The 18,679-nt window shown below is 43.0% G+C and overlaps 1 protein-coding gene across 1 annotated transcript in view; it reads right to left on the bottom strand.

Moving 5' to 3' along the window:
- Positions 1-18,679, bottom strand: part of TTN (titin) — a 272,606-nt gene that overhangs the window by 31,353 nt on the left and 222,574 nt on the right. Inside the window, exons 276-278 of the mRNA XM_036253264.1 lie at positions 1,567-18,666; positions 708-1,004; positions 13-600 (exon numbers count right to left, since the gene is read on the bottom strand). Coding sequence (XP_036109157.1) covers positions 13-600; positions 708-1,004; positions 1,567-18,666 — 17,985 coding nt within the window. The remainder of the gene's footprint in view (positions 1-12; positions 601-707; positions 1,005-1,566; positions 18,667-18,679) is intronic.

The following is an 18,679-nucleotide window of genomic DNA, read 5'->3' as shown; positions in this document are numbered from 1 at the left end:
TTGACAACTTACTGTATGGTAGTTTGACAACCACACAAGCCGAATCTATGTGATCACTGATGCCAAAGCGGTTTTCTGCCTTGATGCGGAATTGGTATTCTTCTCCTGTGGTCAGTTTCATGACTTTAATCATGGTTCTTGCAACTGTTGCAGACACTTCAGTCCATACTGCTGTACTTGTCTCTCTCTTGAGTACAATGTAATTGGTAACATGACTTCCCCCATCATACTTAGGTGGCTCCCATTTGAGAATCATGCTTTCTTCAGTTATATCACTAATACCAATAGGGCCAGTTGGGGGACCAGGCCTGTCCAGTACAACGATGTTAATAGAAGCTTTGGTTGTTCCACTGGAGTTGGCGGCCGTGATCTCATATACTCCAGCATCAGCAGCAACACTTTCTTTAAGATTAATGGTCAGGTTCTCAGCAGTAACTTCCGTATTAAATCTCATGGTCGCTTTCAGAGGAACACCATCTCTTGATAAGGTCACTTTGGGCAGTGGTTTTCCAGAAATTGGAATGTCAGCTTGAAGGTTTGAACCAGCTCGAACATACACAGTTTGATTTGGGAAATTCTTCATATCAATTTCAGGTGGTTCTGAAAAAGAAGAGAAGGACAGATGAAGGTGAAAAAGGATTTCTAAAAATTAACTCAAATCAATGCAAATAATTTCAAATTTCGCTTCTACACAAAAGAGGACGCACCTAGTTGCTCCTTAACAAGAACAGGAAGAAGCAGCTCTCTGGGGTCACTCAAGCCAGCTTGGTTTTCAGCAAACACCCGGAAAAAGTATTCAGAATTCTCCCTCAGGCTAGAAACAACATGACGGGTTGACTTGACCACGGCACATTTAACCCAATTTTTCTGTCCCTTTTCTAGTGCTTCAACAATGTAGTGCACAATTCTGCTCCCACCGTCGTGTTCTGGCTTCAACCAGGCCAGGGAAACACTATCTTTGGATACACTTGTTACTCCAAGTTTTTCAGGTGGGCTTGGTTTTTCTAAGAAAGTAAAACAAAGGAAAGGAAAAATTATTACAATTTTTTTATCCATGTGTGTTCTTCCTGCATTGTCAAAAGAAAACATTTAAATGAAGCCTATATATTTACTCTGATTTGAGTCTTTCTTGTTTTTATAAGACCAGTTTGGCTTCTGAGCTTTTGCCATTCATTACATGTCATAGTATTAAAATTCAAATGAATTCAAATGACCAGATTAAATTTAAACGTTATCCCAGGTTTACCATGGGTATACATTTGAAAAATTTGATGAACAATTTTGTAAGAAACTTTATCATATAATTTCTGCACATACACGCTATAAACATAATAAAATATAATTATACTTAAGTTCCACATACAATGTCCAATACCAGCTATGTAACTTTGTATTTATACTTTTATCGATAAAAAATTTCTCTATTAGAGATTTCACTTTGTGCTATAGTATGAATTGTTTGAGGTGTGAACCAAAAGCATTTAAGACTAAACAGTAATTAGAATGATTCTAATCATTAATATGATTAATATGAATTTGTAGATTTTCTTTGTTCTTAAAACATACCTGTTATTTTTACTCCTTCCTGCGTTTCAGCGGGTGCACCAACACCAAACTCATTTTCTCCAGAGACTCTGAAGTAGTAGATCGCTCCTTCCTGTAAGTTGGTAACTTTGTAGGAGAGGCGGTTACAGTTGTTGGTTACAGAGACCCACGCTTTCTTACTGGCCTCACGTTTTTCTATGTGGTAATTCCTCACGGGTGCTCCACCATCGTTTTCAGGAACATCCCAGGATAACACAGCAGACTCTTTGGTGACATCGTGTACAGAAATATTGGCTGGAGGACCAGGAGAATCTAAAACTTTGACAACTAAGGTCAGTGAAACAGCATTCAAATTATTCTGAATTGTTAATGTGTATTTTCCAGAATCATTTCGGTTGGCATTTTCAATAGTAAGTGACGTACGGGAGTCTGTGGAATCAATATAGGCTCGAATGCGCAGGTCAGTGTCTGGCTTACTCCACAAGACACTGGGTACTGGTCTTCCTCGGAAAGGCACAGTCATGGTGAATGAGGCACCGGCCTTGACAATCAAGGTCTTCTTCATGTCACTGTCAAGATCAAATACAGGTTCTTCTTCTCTTTCCTTTGCTATCTGGGGATCAGAACTATCACTGGGATCACTAGCACCCATCTTATTGACAGACCTTACTCTGAAAACATACTCGGCTCCTGTTGTTAGTCCATTTATTGTATATTCTGTGCCTCTTAAGCTCTGAATAGCAGTTGTCCAGTCAGTTTCATCAGATGTTTTGTATTCTACAGTGTATCCAATTATTGGGGCTCCACCATCAAAGAGAGGCTTAACCCAGCTAATGGTTATATTTGTCTTACCCGAGTCTACAACTTTTGGTTTGGATGGAGGAGATGGTAAGAACACTGGATCTTCTGCCTTAATTAAGGGAGAGGTTTCACTTGGAAGGCTTAGGCCAGCAGCATTTTCTGCAAAAACCCGATACTCATATTCACATCCTTCCCGGAGTCCTGTTGATTTCACTCTCAAATCATAAACTGGTTTTTTGTTTACACGCACCCACCGTAGGCCGTTTTTCTCTCGCCTTTCGATGATATATCCAGTGATTTCACTGCCACCGTCACTCTCAGGTCTGGACCAGCAAAGTGTCATGAACTCCTTGGTCACAGATGTAATCTCCAAAGATGTGGGAGGACTTGGAACTGTAAATGGATCCAGCGCCTTTACAGCCACACTCTCTAAGGGCTCACCGACACCATATTTGTTAACACCCGTTACTCTAAAGATGTATTCATTGCCTTTGAGTAATTTGGTTATTTTACAGGAGGTTGTCCTTAACTCTCCTTCACATATCGTCCATGCAAGGCGGCTGGTTTCACGTTTTTCTACAATGTAGTAGTCGATGCTCGCACCGCCGTCTTCTTGGGGAGGTCCCCAGGAAAGGGAGCACTTCTCAGAGGTCAGGCCGTTGATTTCAATTGGTCCTGCCGGTGGGCCGGGCTTATCAAGTACCTTGCAATTAACTGCCATAGACCGAGTTCCTGCCACATTCTTCAGTGTTAGTACGTACTGGCCGGTGTCTCGTCTGACACAGTCTTTCACTGTTAACAAAGTAGTATAGTCCGTTGAGACAATTTCTGTTCTTGCCCTTTCTTCAATTTCTGCACCGTCCTTGGCCCAGGAAACTATAGGCAGAGGTCGCCCTGCAATGTCCGCATTTATCTTGAGGACCTCTCCAGCTTTGACAACAATGACATCTCGGAACTTGACATCCATCATAATTCTTGGAGCCTCAACATCGTCTTTAACTGTAATCGGTCCAGTGGATTCAGATGGTTCACTAACTGAGTCAGCAGCATTCCTTGCAAAAACCCGGAATTCATACCGCTGATCTTCGGTGAGTTCAGTTACTTCAAAGTATGTTTCTTGCACATTCGTAAAATTACACTTTAGCCACCGGCCATCTGGTAGTTCTCTTCGTTCAATAATGTAGCCTGTGATTTTAGCTCCACCATCATAACGTGGTTTAGACCATTTAAGTGACACTGATTTTCTCGTGATATTTATGACTTCAGGTTGTCCAGGAGGGTCACAGGGATCTCGTGCAGGGACTGGTTCACAAGCTTTACTGCATTTACCGATGCCAGCAATATTCACAGCATACACACGGTACTCATACATCAGTCCTTCGTCAAGGCCGGAGACTTTCATTTGAGTATTGGGGATGAGAATTTTATTTGCTTTTGACCAAAGAATGCTGCTTCTTTCTTTATACTCAAGGTGGTAGCCAATTACTTGACTTCCACCATCATTAACTGGTACTTGCCAACTGACAAGCATGGTGGATTTTGTGGCATGCACAACTTTAGGGGTGCCAGGGGGCCCTGGGGGGCTGAATGGATACTCTGCAACCACAGTTGGAGAGTCACTGTAGGAACTCTTTCCATAGCGGTTTTCTGCACAAACACGGAACTGATACTCACTTCCCGTTGTCAGACGCAGTATTTTAATGGATGTTCTTGCAACTGACTGTGAAACTATGTGCCATGTTGTCGAAGTGGTTTCTCTCTTTTCAACGATGTAATTGCTAATTTGGCAGCCACCATCATATTCTGGAGGATCCCAAGAAATAGTTATATTGTCACAACTAACCTCATCGATACGTATAGGTCCTGGAGGTCCTGGTTTGTCAAGGACAATGACTGTAATAGGAACTGTTATGGATCCAGCGCTGTTTGAAACACATAATTCATAAGTTCCAACATCTTCCCTTGAAGCTTCCTTAATAGTCAGTGATGTTACAGTCTTTGAAGAAGAAACATTGACTCTAGTTGTCTCCTTAAGAGTTTGACCATCTTTTTTCCAGCTTACAGTAGCTTGAGGTCTTCCTTTGAATGGAACATCAATCTTAAGCTGGTCTTTAGCCTTTACATTGTAAGTGTTGAAAGGAAGCTCAACTGAAGGCTCTATTTCAATATCCCTTGCAATGACTGGCACCCCAAGTTGTCGTGGATCACTTCTTCCTTTTTCGTTAACTGCCGCTACCCTGAAGACATATTCTTCCCCTGTGGTGAGGCCAGATACAGTTGCCTCTAGAGTCTTGACTTGTGTGCAAGTGCTCCACTTCTCACTCCCCTTAGTCTGCATCTCAACTACGTAACCAGTAATTTTGCTGCCACCATCACTTTCTGGCTTGTCCCACTTAATTGTAACTGTGTTACGAGTCACATCCACAAGAGTTACTCTTCCAGGTGGGAGGGGTACTTCAGAAGCTTTGATGGGTTCAGTTGTTTCAGCTGGCAAACCAATCCCATATTCATTGGAAGCCAAGACTCGGAAGTAGTAAGTACACCCTTCTTGTAGATTTTCTATTTTAAAAGTGTTCTTCGTGCAATTGTTCGTCACAGTAGCATATGCTTTTCTGGTGGCTTCTCGTTTTTCAACAATGTAGTTTGTAATCTTAGCTCCTCCATCAATAAGTGGTGGTTCCCAAGACAATGTCACTGAGTCTTTCTTCACTTCTCTTACAGTCAAATTCTCAGGGGCACTTGGTGAGTCAAGAACTCTGACATTAACAAAAGCTGTTTTGGAGCCACTATTATTTTCTAGTGTCAAATTATAGCGACCACTGTCAAATCTGGTTACATTATCTATTACCAACATTGTGTATGAGCTGGTCACCTCAATCTGGGCCCTCTCGGTGAGAATGGCGCCAGCCTTTTCCCATTTAACTTCAGGTTCTGGTCGACCTTTGATAGTGACAAATAAGCGTAAAGTAGTACTTGCACGCAGAATGACCACCTTTCTGAGGTCAGCATCAAGTTCTATTTCTGGTGGCTCTAGCCGGTCTTGAGCAACAACTGAACCAGGTATAGTTGCAGGTTCACCTACACCTTCAGAATTGATGGCACAAATACGGAAATTATATTCAGTATTTTCTTTAAGCTCCGTCACTGTGAACTGCTTTCCTTGTAATCCTGTTGGTGGAGTACACGTTGTCCATTCATCAGCAGTGGCTTCTTTGACTTCAATGACATAGCCCTTAACAGGTGCACCACCATCATAAATAGGCTTATTCCATGCCAGGGAGACAGAGGATCTGGAAGTATCTGTCACTTTTGGATTACTTGGTGGACCCGGTGGATACAAAACATCACATGCCCGATAGAAAACAGATGGCTCACTAGGTTCACCCACACCAGCTGCATTTTCAGCAGCAACTCTGAATTCATAGGAATGGCCTTCGGTAAGTCCAGTTACCCTCAATCGGAGGTCTGTTAGTGTTTTCTTGTTGCACTTGATCCATCTGATGCCTTCCTTATCTCGTTTTTCAAGAATGTAACCCTCAATTTCAGCACCTCCATCATCCACTGGGCGTGTCCATGTTACTACCATAGAATCTTTGGTGATTGCTGAGACTTCAGGTGGTGAAGGAGGACCTGGCGGTTTATAAGGATTACAGGCTATAACAGGCTCAGATTCCAAGGGCTCACCAACGCCATATTTATTCACAGCCATGACACGGAAAATGTACTCATTACCAGGAAGAAGTTTAGTGACTTTGTAGTTAAGGGCCTGTACCTCAGTTGAAACCTGGGTCCAGGAAAGTCTGCTTGTCTCTCTCTTTTCAATGATATAATGTGAAATATTAGCTCCACCATCTTGTAAAGGTGGGTTCCATGCCAGGTAACATTTTTCAGCGGTAACCCCAGAAACTTTGAGAGGCCCTTCAGGAGGCCCTGGCCTGTCTAGTACCTTTACAGTGATTGGTATAGACTTTGTACCACCAACATTGCTCAGTTTCAGAACGTATTGTCCTCCATCAGTACGTATACAGTCTTTGACAACAAGGGTTGTTTTCTGAAGAGTAGACTTGATTTCCATCCTAGCAGCTGTTTCTTCAAGCTCTTTTCCATCTTTTATCCAAACAACATCAGGTATAGGTTTGCCTCGGATATCAGCTTCAAGGACAAAAGTCTCTCCTGCGTGAACGACGATGACATCTCTGTATTTTGGATCCAGGGAGGCATTTGGTGCATCGATTTCATCTCTTGCAGTAATGGCGCCGGTGCTTTCAGATGGCTCACTAAAGTTGCCAGCTGCATTTCTTGCAATTACTCTAAACTCATATCTTTGGTCTTCTACAAGTCCACTCACTGTAAATTCCGTTTCTAACACATTGGTAAAGCTGGCTTTCATCCAACGGCCATCAGGCAGATCTTTCTTTTCTACAATATAACCTGTTATTTTACTACCACCATCATAGGCAGGTTTCTTCCATTTCAGTGTGACACTGTTTCTTGTAATAACAATGGCTTCGGGGCGACCAGGTGGGTCACATGGATCACGAGCGACAAAGCATTCCGACACTTTGCTAGGCTTGCCGATACCAACAATATTTTCAGCAGAAACTTTGAACTCATACTCAAGGCCTTCATCAAGCCCAGTTGTTTTGAATTTGGTATCTTGAATGGGAGTCTTATTTAATTTAATCCATAAAATGCTGTTCTTCTCTTTCTGTTCAAGATGGTAGCCAAGAACTTTACTACCTCCATCATTAACTGGTTCATGCCATTGAACAAGCATTTGGTCTTTTGAGATTGATGTCACAAAAGGAGTTCCAGGTGGTCCAGGTACTTTAAATGGATATTGTACAACAATTGGTTTAGAATCCAGAGAGGTACTTTTTCCATACCTATTTTCTGCAAAAATTCTAAACTGGTACTCCGTGCCTGTTCTCAGTTTGCTTATTTTAATTGTTGTTCTTGCAACCGTTGCTGATACCATTTGCCAGGTGGTGGTGGTTGTATCTCGCTTCTCTACAATGTAGTTGCTTATTTGGCAGCCGCCAGTATAGGCTGGAGGTTCCCAAGATATGACCACAAAGTCTGCACTAACTTCATCAAACCGAACTGGTCCAACCGGAGGCCCAGGCTTTTCCAAAACGATAACGCTGAGATTTTCTGTTGCCTCACCTGCACTATTTGTTGCTGTTATGGTGTATTTTCCAAAGTCATCTTTGTTACTTTCTTTAATGTGCAGAACAGTTGAAGTAGCTGTTTCCTCAATATTTACTCTTGTTGTCTGTTTAAGAGGCTCACCATCTTTGACCCATGAAATTTTAGGTCGCGGTCGGCCAATCACTGGAATTTCGATTTTAAGATCTTCTCCAGCTTGGACAGTATATGTGTTAAATGGCAACTTAAGACTAGGCTGTATAGTCAAGTCCTTGGCTATGACAGGAACACCAAGCACTCTTGGGTCACTTTTTCCTTTCTCATTGTAAGCCTTGACACGGAACTGATACTCTTGTCCAGAACTCAAACCAGTAACAACTGCATTACAGACTTTGGATTCGGCCACAGTGCTCCATTTTTCAGTTCCCTTTGATTGCATTTCAACAACATACCCCAGGATTCTGCTACCGCCATCGTATTCAGGTTTCTCCCACATAAGCGACGCACTAGTCTGGGACACATCAGTGAGTGTAACCTTTCCTGGCGGGGAAGGAGGTTCAGCAGCTTTCACGGCATCGACAGTCTCCACTGGAATTCCAACTCCAAATTCATTTTCAGCCATAACTCTAAAGTAATAAATGGCTCCTTCTGTAAGATTCTCAACTTTAAAGCTTGTTTTGCTGCATTTATTGCTCACATTAGCATAAGCTTTTCTGGTTGATTCACGTTTGTCAATAACATAGTTCTTGACCTTTGCACCTCCATCAATGATGGGTGGGTCCCATACCAGGATGACAGAATCTTTTTTCACTTCTTTGACGGCCAAATTCTGTGGTGGTCCCGGGGTATCAAGAACTTTCACAGTTACAAAAGCAGATTTAGATCCACTGCTGTTTTCCAGCTTGAGAATGTATTTTCCAGCATCATTTCTATCACAGTTATCTATTGATAAGTGAGTGTAGTTTACTCCTTTTTCAATTTGAACCTTATCTGTGAATTCCCCTTCCTCTCGAGACCAGGTGATCTCAGGTGTTGGACGGCCTTTGAATGGGATGTGAATTCTGACAGACCCACCAGCTCTTACAACAATCCCTTTCCTTAATTCAGAATCAAGGTCAAGTTCAGGTGCTTCAAGTTTATCTTCTGGTTTCACAGTACCAGGAACTGATGTAGCCTCACCCAAACCAACTTTATTGAGTGCACAGACTCGTATTTTATACTCTTGGTGTTCAATGAGTTTGGAAATTTCCAATCGAGTGACTTTCAGGCCAGTTGGTGGGGTAACTATTTGCCATTCTTCTTCGTCTGCTTTACAGATTTCTACGACATATCCCAGGATCTCACTGCCGCCATCGTAGATGGGTTTACCCCAGGCAATTGTAATTGAATTTTTTGTGGTGTCTATGGTGTGTGCATTGGTGGGTGGGCCAGGTTTAAACACAGGATCACAGGCCTTATAATAAACTGTCGCTGGACTTGGTTCTCCAACTCCAGCAGCGTTTTCTGCAGAGACTCGGAATTCGTACTCATGATCTTCTGTTAATCCTGTTACTCTCAGACGCAAATCTGTAATGCGGCGTTTATTACATTTTATCCACCTAATGCCACTTCTGTCTCTTTTCTCTACAATGTAACCAATAATCTCACTTCCACCGTCACTGTCCGGACGGTTCCAACAGACAGTCATGGAGTCCTTGGCAATGTTCGTGACTTCCAAGCTTTTTGGTGGTCCAGGAAGCACAAATGGATTCTTCATTAGTACTGGTGCAGATTCCAAAGGCTCTCCAACACCGTATTTGTTGACAGCCATTATACGGAAAATGTATTCATTTCCTTCTAAGAGTTTGGTTACTTTGAGAGAATTGGTCACAACTTGTGAAGCAACAACAGTCCAGGCAAGTCGACTCGTTTCTCTCTTTTCAACAACATAGTGAGAAATGTCACTGCCGCCATCCTGTAGTGGCGGAGACCATGTTAAAGTGCATTTTTCAGAAGTGACTCCGGTAACCTGGACTGGCCCTTCTGGAGGTCCTGGTCTATCTAATACTTTCACATTTACTGGGAATGACTTAGAACCTGCAACATTGGAAGCTCTTAAAATATATTGTCCACCATCAATTCTAATGGCATCTTTAATAATAAGTAAAGCCTTGAAATCTGTGTTTTTTATTTCACATCTAGCAGATTCTTCAACTTCTTTATCTCCTCTTAACCACTCAATGGTAGGCAGGGGCTTTCCATGGACATCAGCCTCAAGCCTGAATGTTTCTCCAGCATTTACCACAATTGTGTCTCTGAATTTTGGATCCATTGAAATTCTTGGGAGTTCAACCTCATCCTTGGCAGTTATTGGTCCAGTACTGTCAGAGGGTTTACTTATTGTACCAGCTGCATTCTTTGCAATGACTCTGAATTCATATCTTTGATCTTCAGTAAGACCTGACACAGTAAACTGAGTTTCAATGACGTTTGTGAAACTGGCTTTCATCCAACGACCCTCAGGCAAATCACGTTTCTCTACAATATAACCAGTAATCATACTTCCGCCATCATATGCAGGTTTGGTCCATTGTAAAGTGATTTCGTTTCTTTTAACAATTATTGCTTCTGGGGTTCCTGGTGGGTCACAGGGATCTCTGGCTACATAGCATTCAGAAATCTTGCTTGCTTTGCCTACACCAACAATATTTTCAGCATAAACTCTGAATTCGTATTCAATGCCTTCTTCAAGATTGATTGCTTTAAACTGGGTGTCATGAACAATAGTTTTGTTGACTTTTGTCCACAAAATACTATTTCTTTCCTTCTTTTCAAGGTGGTAACCTATGATTGGGCTTCCACCGTTATTGATTGGTTCATGCCACTGTACGACCATGGAGTCTTTGGAAATGGCTGTGACAAATGGTGTGCCTGGAGGGCCTGGTTCTTTGTAGGGATACTGAGCTACAATGGGATCAGACTCCAGGGCAAAGCTTTGTCCATATCTGTTTTCAGCAAATATTCTGAATTGGTATTCTGTACCAGTTTTCAGTTTGGTCACTTTGAGTGTAGTTCTGGCAACAGTAGCAGAAACAACATCCCATATGGTGGTGGTTGTATCTCTTTTGTGAACAATGTAGTTGGTGATCTGGCAACCCCCAGTATATAATGGAGGGTTCCAAGATAATGTAATGCTTTCAGCACTGACTTCATCAAATTTAACAGGTCCTTTTGGAGGATCAGGTTTATCTAGAGTTATAATTTCAATGGATGCTGTTTTCTGACCAACAATATTAGCAACTGTGATTTCATAATGTCCACCATCATCCTTATGAGTTTCTTTAATACTGAGTACAGTGAGGTCAAGTGAATCAGTAACATTGATTCTTGTAGTCTGCTTCAGTGGAAGACCATCTTTAGTCCATGTAATGGTTGGCTTAGGACGTCCAGAAATTGGCACTTCTATTTTCAAATCCTGCCCAACCTGTACACTGTAACTGCTGAATGCAGGTCTTACATCTGGCTCAATGACCAGATCTTTGGCAACTATTGGAACGGCAAGGGACCTAGGATCACTTCTTCCCTTTTCATTTACAGCAACAACTCTAAAAAGATATTCTTCTCCCTGAGTTAGGTTGGTAATAACTGCTTCAAGGGACTTGACTCGAGCACACTCTGACCATTTCTCACTGTGTTTAGCTTGCATTTCCACAATATACTGAATGATTTTACTGCCACCATCATGTTCAGGCTTTGTCCAACTCAAGGAGACACTGTTTCTGGTGACATCAACCACAGTTATTTTTCCAGGAGGTTGTGGGACTTCTGCAACTTTAATTGGATCAGCAGTGCGGGCCGGAAGGCCAATGCCATACTCATTTTCAGCTGTGACTCTAAAGTAATAACTGCAACCTTCTTGGAGTTGATCGATTTTCCAGGAATTCTTATGGCAATTTGTTACAACGGCAGCATATGATTTTCTTGTGGCTTCACGTTTCTCAACAATGTAATTTTTTATTTTGGATCCACCATCCAACAAAGGAGGCTCCCAGGTAATTGATACTGAGTCTTTAGTGATTTCTGTGACTTTCAGGTTAACAGGTGGACTTGGTGTGTCCAGGACTCTCACAGTAACAAAAGCAGACTTTGTTCCACTGCTGTTTTCTAAGGTGAGGGTGTATTTTCCACTATCATATCGGTTGACATTATCAAGAACAAGAGAGGTGAAACTGCTGGTGACATCAATGATAGCTGCATCTCGGATTTCACCATCCATCTTACCCCATTTCACTTCTGGTGTAGGACGACCTTTAATAGGAACAAATAACCTTAAGGAGCCACCTGCCCTTATATTTATAATTTTCCTTAGTTCTAGGTCAAGATCAATGTCTGGTGCTTCCAATTTTTCTTCAACTATGATAGGTCCAGGGACATCAGCGTGTTCTCCAACTCCAGCTTTATTAACAGCACAGATGCGGAAGTTGTACTCATGCTTTTCCAGCAGATTTTCTACTTCTAAGTTTGTTTTATTGATTCCAGTTGGCGGAGTGCACATTGTCCATTCACCATCACTCACATCGCATTTTTCAACAATGTATCCTTGAATTTCACAGCCACCATCATATATTGGTTTGCTCCAAGAAAGGAAGACAGAAGATCTGGTAATATCTGTGACTTTGGGATTGTTTGGGGGTCCTGGTTTATAAATAGGATCGCAAGCCTTTTGGTAAGCAGAAGGTGGGCTCGGTTCACTGAGTCCAGCAGCATTCTCAGCTGACACTCTGAATTCGTAACTGTGATTTTCTATGAGTCCAGTTACCCTCAAACGCAATTCCCCAATCAAACGTTTGTGGCATCTTGTCCATCGAATGCCCTCTTTATCCCGTTTTTCAAGAACATATCCAAGAATTTCACTGCCACCATCAGACGCTGGCCTTTCCCATACAACAATCATTGAGTCCTTGGTCACTGTCGTGATTTCTGGAGCCTTTGGTGCATCTGGTACTACAAATGGATTCTTCGCAATTACTGGCTCAGATTCAAGAGGTTCACCAACACCATATTTGTTCACAGCCATTATACGAAACAGATATTCATTGCCTTCAAGAAGCTTAGTCACCTTGCAGCCGAGAGTTTGCACATTGGCATCCACCACAGTCCAAACTAAGCGGCTGGTTTCTCGCCTTTCCACAATATAATTTATGATATCACTCCCACCATCCTGTAGGGGGGGTTTCCAAGCCAGTGTGCATTTTTCTGCTGTAACTCCTGTTATAACAACAGGTCCTTCAGGTGGCCCTGGTCTATCAAGAACTTTGACATTTACAGTAACTGATCTCTCTCCTGCAACATTTCTGGCCTTCAATATGTAATTTCCACTGTCAACACGTACTACATCCTTTACACTGAGACTGGTGGCAAAGTCAGTGCTCTTTATTTCTAATCGAGCTGTACTTGATAGCTCCTGATCACCTTTTAGCCACTGAGTAGTTGGTATTGGTTTGCCATAAACATCTGCATCAATTTTGAAAAATTCACCAGCATGAAGAACAATTGTTTCTCTGTATTTGGGATCCATACTTATCCGTGGTGGCTCTACCTCATCTCTTGCTGTTATTGCTCCTGTGCTCTCTGATGGCTCGCTCAACACTCCTGCAGCATTTCGAGCTATAACCCGGAACTCATATCTATGATCTTCAACTAGGCCAGTTACTTCAAATTGAGTGTCAATGACGTTCGTAAAACTGGCTTTCATCCATCGTCCCTCAGGCAGTTCTTTCTTCTCAACAATATAACCAGTGATCTTGCTTCCACCATCATAAGTGGGTTTCTTCCACTGAAGAGTTACAGAATTCCGTGTGACAATGATAGCCTCTGGCCGCCCTGGTGGATCACATGGGTCACGGGCTACGTAGCATTCTGACACTTTACTTGGCTTGCCAATGCCCACAATGTTCTCTGCAGAGACTCTAAATTCATATTCAATGCCTTCCTCAAGGCCTGTTGTTTTGAACTTGGTTTGAGGAATAGGTGTTTTATTCAACTTAACCCAGAGGATGCTATTTCTTTCTTTGCGTTCTAGATGATAGCCAATGACTTTGCTGCCTCCATCACTGACTGGCTCATTCCATCGTACTTCCATGCTGTCCTTGGAGGAGAGTGTTACAAATGGTGTGCCAGGAGGACCAGGAACTTTGAATGGGTACTGGGCTACAACAGGCTCTGAATTGAGGTAGGTGCTCTTCCCGTATCTGTTTTCAGCTGCAATCCTAAATTGATATTCACATCCAGTCTTTAACCTACAAGCTTTTATTGTTGTTCTCGCAACAGTAGCTGACACAATTTGCCAGGTGGTCGTGGAAGTGTCTCGTTTTTCTACAATGTAATTATTGATAGAACTTCCACCATCAAACTTAGGTGGGTTCCAGGAAAGAGTAATACTATCCGCTGTCACTTCATCTATTTTCACTGGTCCAGTTGGAGGGCCTGGTTTGTCAAGAACAACAACATTAAGAACTTCAGTAGCTTCACCAGCTGAGTTAGTCAATTTAACTGTGTAATGTCCAACATCTTCTCGGCAGGCTTCCTTTATGGTCAATAATGAATTATTTTCTGTGCTCTCTGCATTCACTCTAGTTGTCTGCTTCAGCAGTACCTCATCTTTATGCCAGGTTACAGCTGGTGTAGGGCGTCCAATGAATGGAACATCAATTTTTAGGTCTTCACCTGCCAGGACAGTGAAAGTATTGAATAGGAGTTTGAAGGCTGGTGGAATGACAAGATCTTTGGCAATAACTGGCACACTCAGTTGTCTAGGATCACTGATGCCCTTTTCATTCTGGGCTGAAACTCGGAAAGAGTATTCTTCACCCTGAATTAATCCAGTTATTGTGGCTTCGGTGACTTTGACTGTGGCACATGTGACCCATTTGTCACTGCCTTTGCTCTGCATCTCTACAATATAGCCTAGAATTCGGCTGCCTCCATCATGCTCTGGTTTCTCCCAAGAAAGCGACACGCTGTTTCTTGTGACATCCACCAAAGTTATTTTCCCTGGAGGAAGAGGTCGTTCCGATGCTTTCACAGATTCTGCAGTTTCAGCAGGCAGCCCGATGCCATATTCATTTTCAGCAAGAACCCTGAAATAGTAACTACAACCTTCTTGAAGCTGGTCTACCTTCCAGGAAGTCTTGTGGCAGTTTGTTGCAACAGTGGAATATGCTTTTCTTGTAGATTCCCGCTTTTCAACAATATAGTTCTTTATTTTAGAACCTCCATCAAGGAGAGGAGGCTCCCACGTCAAGGTGACAGATGTCTTAGTGACCTCCTTTACCTTCAGATCCTGTGGAGGGCCTGGTGTATCCAGCACTCTAACCATGACGAATGCAGATTTGCTGCCTGAGCTGTTTTCTACAGTTAGGATGTATTTGCCGCTGTCGAATCTGTTTACATTTCCAACAATAAGCAGGGTGTACGAGCTTGTGGATTCAATGCTGGCTTTATCTAAAGATTCTCCATGTTCCCGGCTCCACTTCACCTCTGGTGCAGGCCTTCCTTTGATTGGAACAAAAAGTCTCAGGGTACAACAAGCTCTTATGGTAACAACTTTGCGTAGGTCAGCGTCCAGTTCAATCTCTGGAGGCAGCAACCTGTCTTCAGCCTTTGGAGTTCCAGGAACAAGTGCAGGTTCCCCAATTCCTTCAGAATTCATGGCATAGATGCGGATTTTATATTCCTGATTCTCTATGAGGTTGGTGATGGTGTAAGAAGTTGCCTTGAGCCCAGCTGGAGGAGTGACAATCTGCCATTCGTCTTCCTCTGGAAGGGCAATCTCAACCATATACCCAGTGATTTCTGAGCCACCGTCGTAGATAGGCTTATTCCACGCAATTGAAATGGACGATCTGCTTGAATCTAGAACACGTGGGTTACCTGGTGGGCCAGGTTTAAACACAGCATCACAAGCCTTATAAAATGGACTGGTGGAGCTGGGAGCACTGATCCCAGCAGCATTCTCAGCCATAATCCTAAACTCATATTCATGCCCTTCGGTCAGCCCAGACACTTTAAATCTTAAATCAGTAACAGTTTTTTTGTTGCATTTCACCCAGCGCTGCCCAGCTTTATCACGCCGTTCCACGATATAATTGATGATTTCACTTCCACCATCAGAGTCAGGATGTCCCCAGCAGACAACCATCGAATCTTTAGTAATAGCTGTGACTTCAGGGTTTTTGGGTGGATCAGGGGGTCCGTAAGGATTTACAGCAAGCACAGGCTCTGATTCCAATGGCTCTCCAACTCCATATTTATTTACTGCCATGACGCGGAATATGTATTCATTGCCTTTCAAAAGTTTAGTGACCTTTAGTTTTGTTAGTTGGACTTCTGAGGCTACATTTGTCCAAGCCAATCTGCTGGTTTCACGTTTCTGAACTATATAATGATCAATTTTGGCACCTCCGTCATCCAGTGGCGGCAACCAGGACAAGACACATTTTTCTGATGTCACCTCCGATACAGCTAAAGGTCCTTCAGGTGGGCCTGGTCTATCGAGAACTTTGACATTGAAAACGTGTTTGGCAAAACCCCCAGGATTAGTTGCTGTAAGGGTATAGGCACCACCATCCCTTCTTGATGAATCCTTATTTACCAGAGTAGTAGAGAAATCGGCAATTTTTATTTCTAATTTGCCTTTGCCTTCAAGCTCCTTTCCGTCTTTGGTCCATTCCATTGTTGGAGGGGGGCGGCCCGAAACATCAGCTTCCAGCTTGAATGTTTCACCTGCTTTTAGTATAATGGTGTCCTTGAATTTAATGTCCACCATTATCCTTGGTGCTTCAATGTCATCCCTGCATGTGATAGCATCTGATGGCTCAGATGGTGGACTAATAGCACCAGCAGCATTTTTTGCAATCACACGGAATTCATATGCAGCATCTTCTGTTAGACCACTGACTGTAAATTCAGTCTCCAAAATGTTGCTGAAGTTGGCCTTCAACCACCGTCCATTAGGAAGGTCTCTCTTTTCAACTATATAACTTGTAATATTAAAGCCTCCTGTATATTCAGGTTTAGCCCACTTAAGTGTTACTGTGTGTCTAGTAATATTTAGAGGAACTGGTTTCCCAGGTGGGTCAATGGGATCCAAAGCAAGCATAGGTTCAGACGGCTTGCTTGGCTTGCTTTTGCCTGCCAGGTTTTCTGCAATCACTCGGAATTCATAAGCAATACCGTCTGTAAGACCAGTTGATTTGAAAATGTTGCCTGGTACTAATCCTTTGCTCACCGTCTGCCAGAGAATACCATTTCGTTCTTTTCTTTCAATGTGATATCCTAAAATGGGGCTTCCACCATCAGAGAGAGGTTCATGCCAGCTAATGGTCATTGAGTCCTTGGTAACTGCAGTTACCTGAGGGGTACCAGGAGGCCCAGGAACCTTAAATGGATAGCTGGCAACTACAGATGCTGATGTGATGGCTGGTCCAACTCCGTATCTATTTTGAGCTCTTACCCGGAATTGATATTCCGCTCCGGTAGTAAGGCGGGTGGCTTTATAGGTAGTGCGTATAACAGTGCTTGCTAACTCAACCCATGTGGTACTGTCAGTCTGTCGCATTTCTACGACATAGTTGCTTATCGGTACACCTCCATCATTCTCAGGTGGATCCCAAGAGAATGTTACAAAATCAGATGAAACTTCATCGAATTTGATTGGTCCAGTAGGCGGTCCTGGGATATCGTGGACTTGAATGGTGATGACATCACCTACCTCTCCTACAATGTTCCTTGCTGTTAATGGATAGGGTCCACTATCACTTCTTACACACTCATTGATATTTAAGATGGTCGAAGTTGCTGTATTTTCAAAATTAACTCTCTGTGTCTGTTTAAGAATCTGGTCTCCCTTTTTCCACGTAACCGTGGGCTTTGGTCGTCCAAGCACTGGAATTTCAACTTTGATGTTGTCGCCAGCTCTGGCGATGACTAATTTCTGATAGATGCCCCGGAGATCCAGTTCTGGAAGCATTGTCTGCTCCTTGACAATGACGGGTCTGCTTTCTCTAGGGGCACTTCGCCCTGCACTGTTCACTGCCATCACTTGGAAGATGTACTCTTCCCCTTCAGTTAGATTCTTCGCAACACATTCTAACCCCTTCACGGTTGTGATGTGCACCCACTGGTCGGAGCCTTTCCTCTGGGCTTCAATCACATAGCCGGTGATCTTACTGCCGCCATCGTGTTTTGGTTTAGGCCATGCCAGGCTCACTGTGCTCTTAGTTATGTCCATAATGTTCAGACTCTCTGGGGGTAATGGTGCTTCAGAGGCTTTTACAGGCTCTGTTGTTTCCGTGGGCTCACCAATTCCGTATTCATTTTCCGCCATCACTCTGAAGAAGTATTCGCATCCTTCAGACAAGCCAGTAACTTTATATGTGCATTTATGGCACTTAGTGGTGGCCGTGGTGTAAGACTTTCGTGTTGCTTCTCGTTTCTCCACGATATAGTTCGTTATACGTGAGCCCCCATCTACCAGAGGGAGGTCCCAGTGCAGGGTGACACTGTCCTTTGTGATGTCAGTGGGCCTCAGGTTAAGGACGGGTCCCGGCGTATCCAAGACTCTGACGTTAACGAAGCCACTTTTCTTCCCAGCAGGGTTTTCAATAGTCATCACAAATTTACCGGTGTCATATCTGTTACATTCTGGGATAATCAGAAGAGTAAATGATTCTGTGTTTTCAATGTTTGCTCGGGTTTTAAGGTCGATATTATCTTTGGTCCATGTCACTTCAGGAGCAGGACGGCCTTTTATTGGCACAAATATTCTAATACTGAGCCCTGCTCTGACGACAAGGGTTCTTCGAAGCTCAGCATCAAGTTCAAAATCAGGAGCCATTTCCCTTTCTACAATTTCAACATCTGGAATCAATGCCGGCTCCCCAACACCTGCGTCATTGATGGCACTGATTCTAAAATTGTATTTTTCTTTAGACTGAAGATCAGGGACAACAAACTCAGTGATTCTGAGGTTTGTCGTATCTTTTACCCAGGCCTCTTCTCCTACTTTTTGATGCTCTACGATATAACCAGTGATTTCAAGTCCACCATCGTAATGAGGCTTGCCCCACGCCAATGAAGCAGAATTCTTTGTAGTATCAGTGACACGTGCATTTGAAGGTGGCCCTGGAGGATCTGAAAGACAAGC

Source organism: Molossus molossus, unplaced genomic scaffold (genome assembly GCF_014108415.1).
Source record: "Molossus molossus isolate mMolMol1 unplaced genomic scaffold, mMolMol1.p scaffold_m16_p_11, whole genome shotgun sequence".
NCBI classification, from domain to species: domain Eukaryota; kingdom Metazoa; phylum Chordata; class Mammalia; order Chiroptera; family Molossidae; genus Molossus; species Molossus molossus.
Note: the sequence above shows the minus strand (reverse complement) of the source record. Positions and strands in the feature narration are given on the sequence as shown.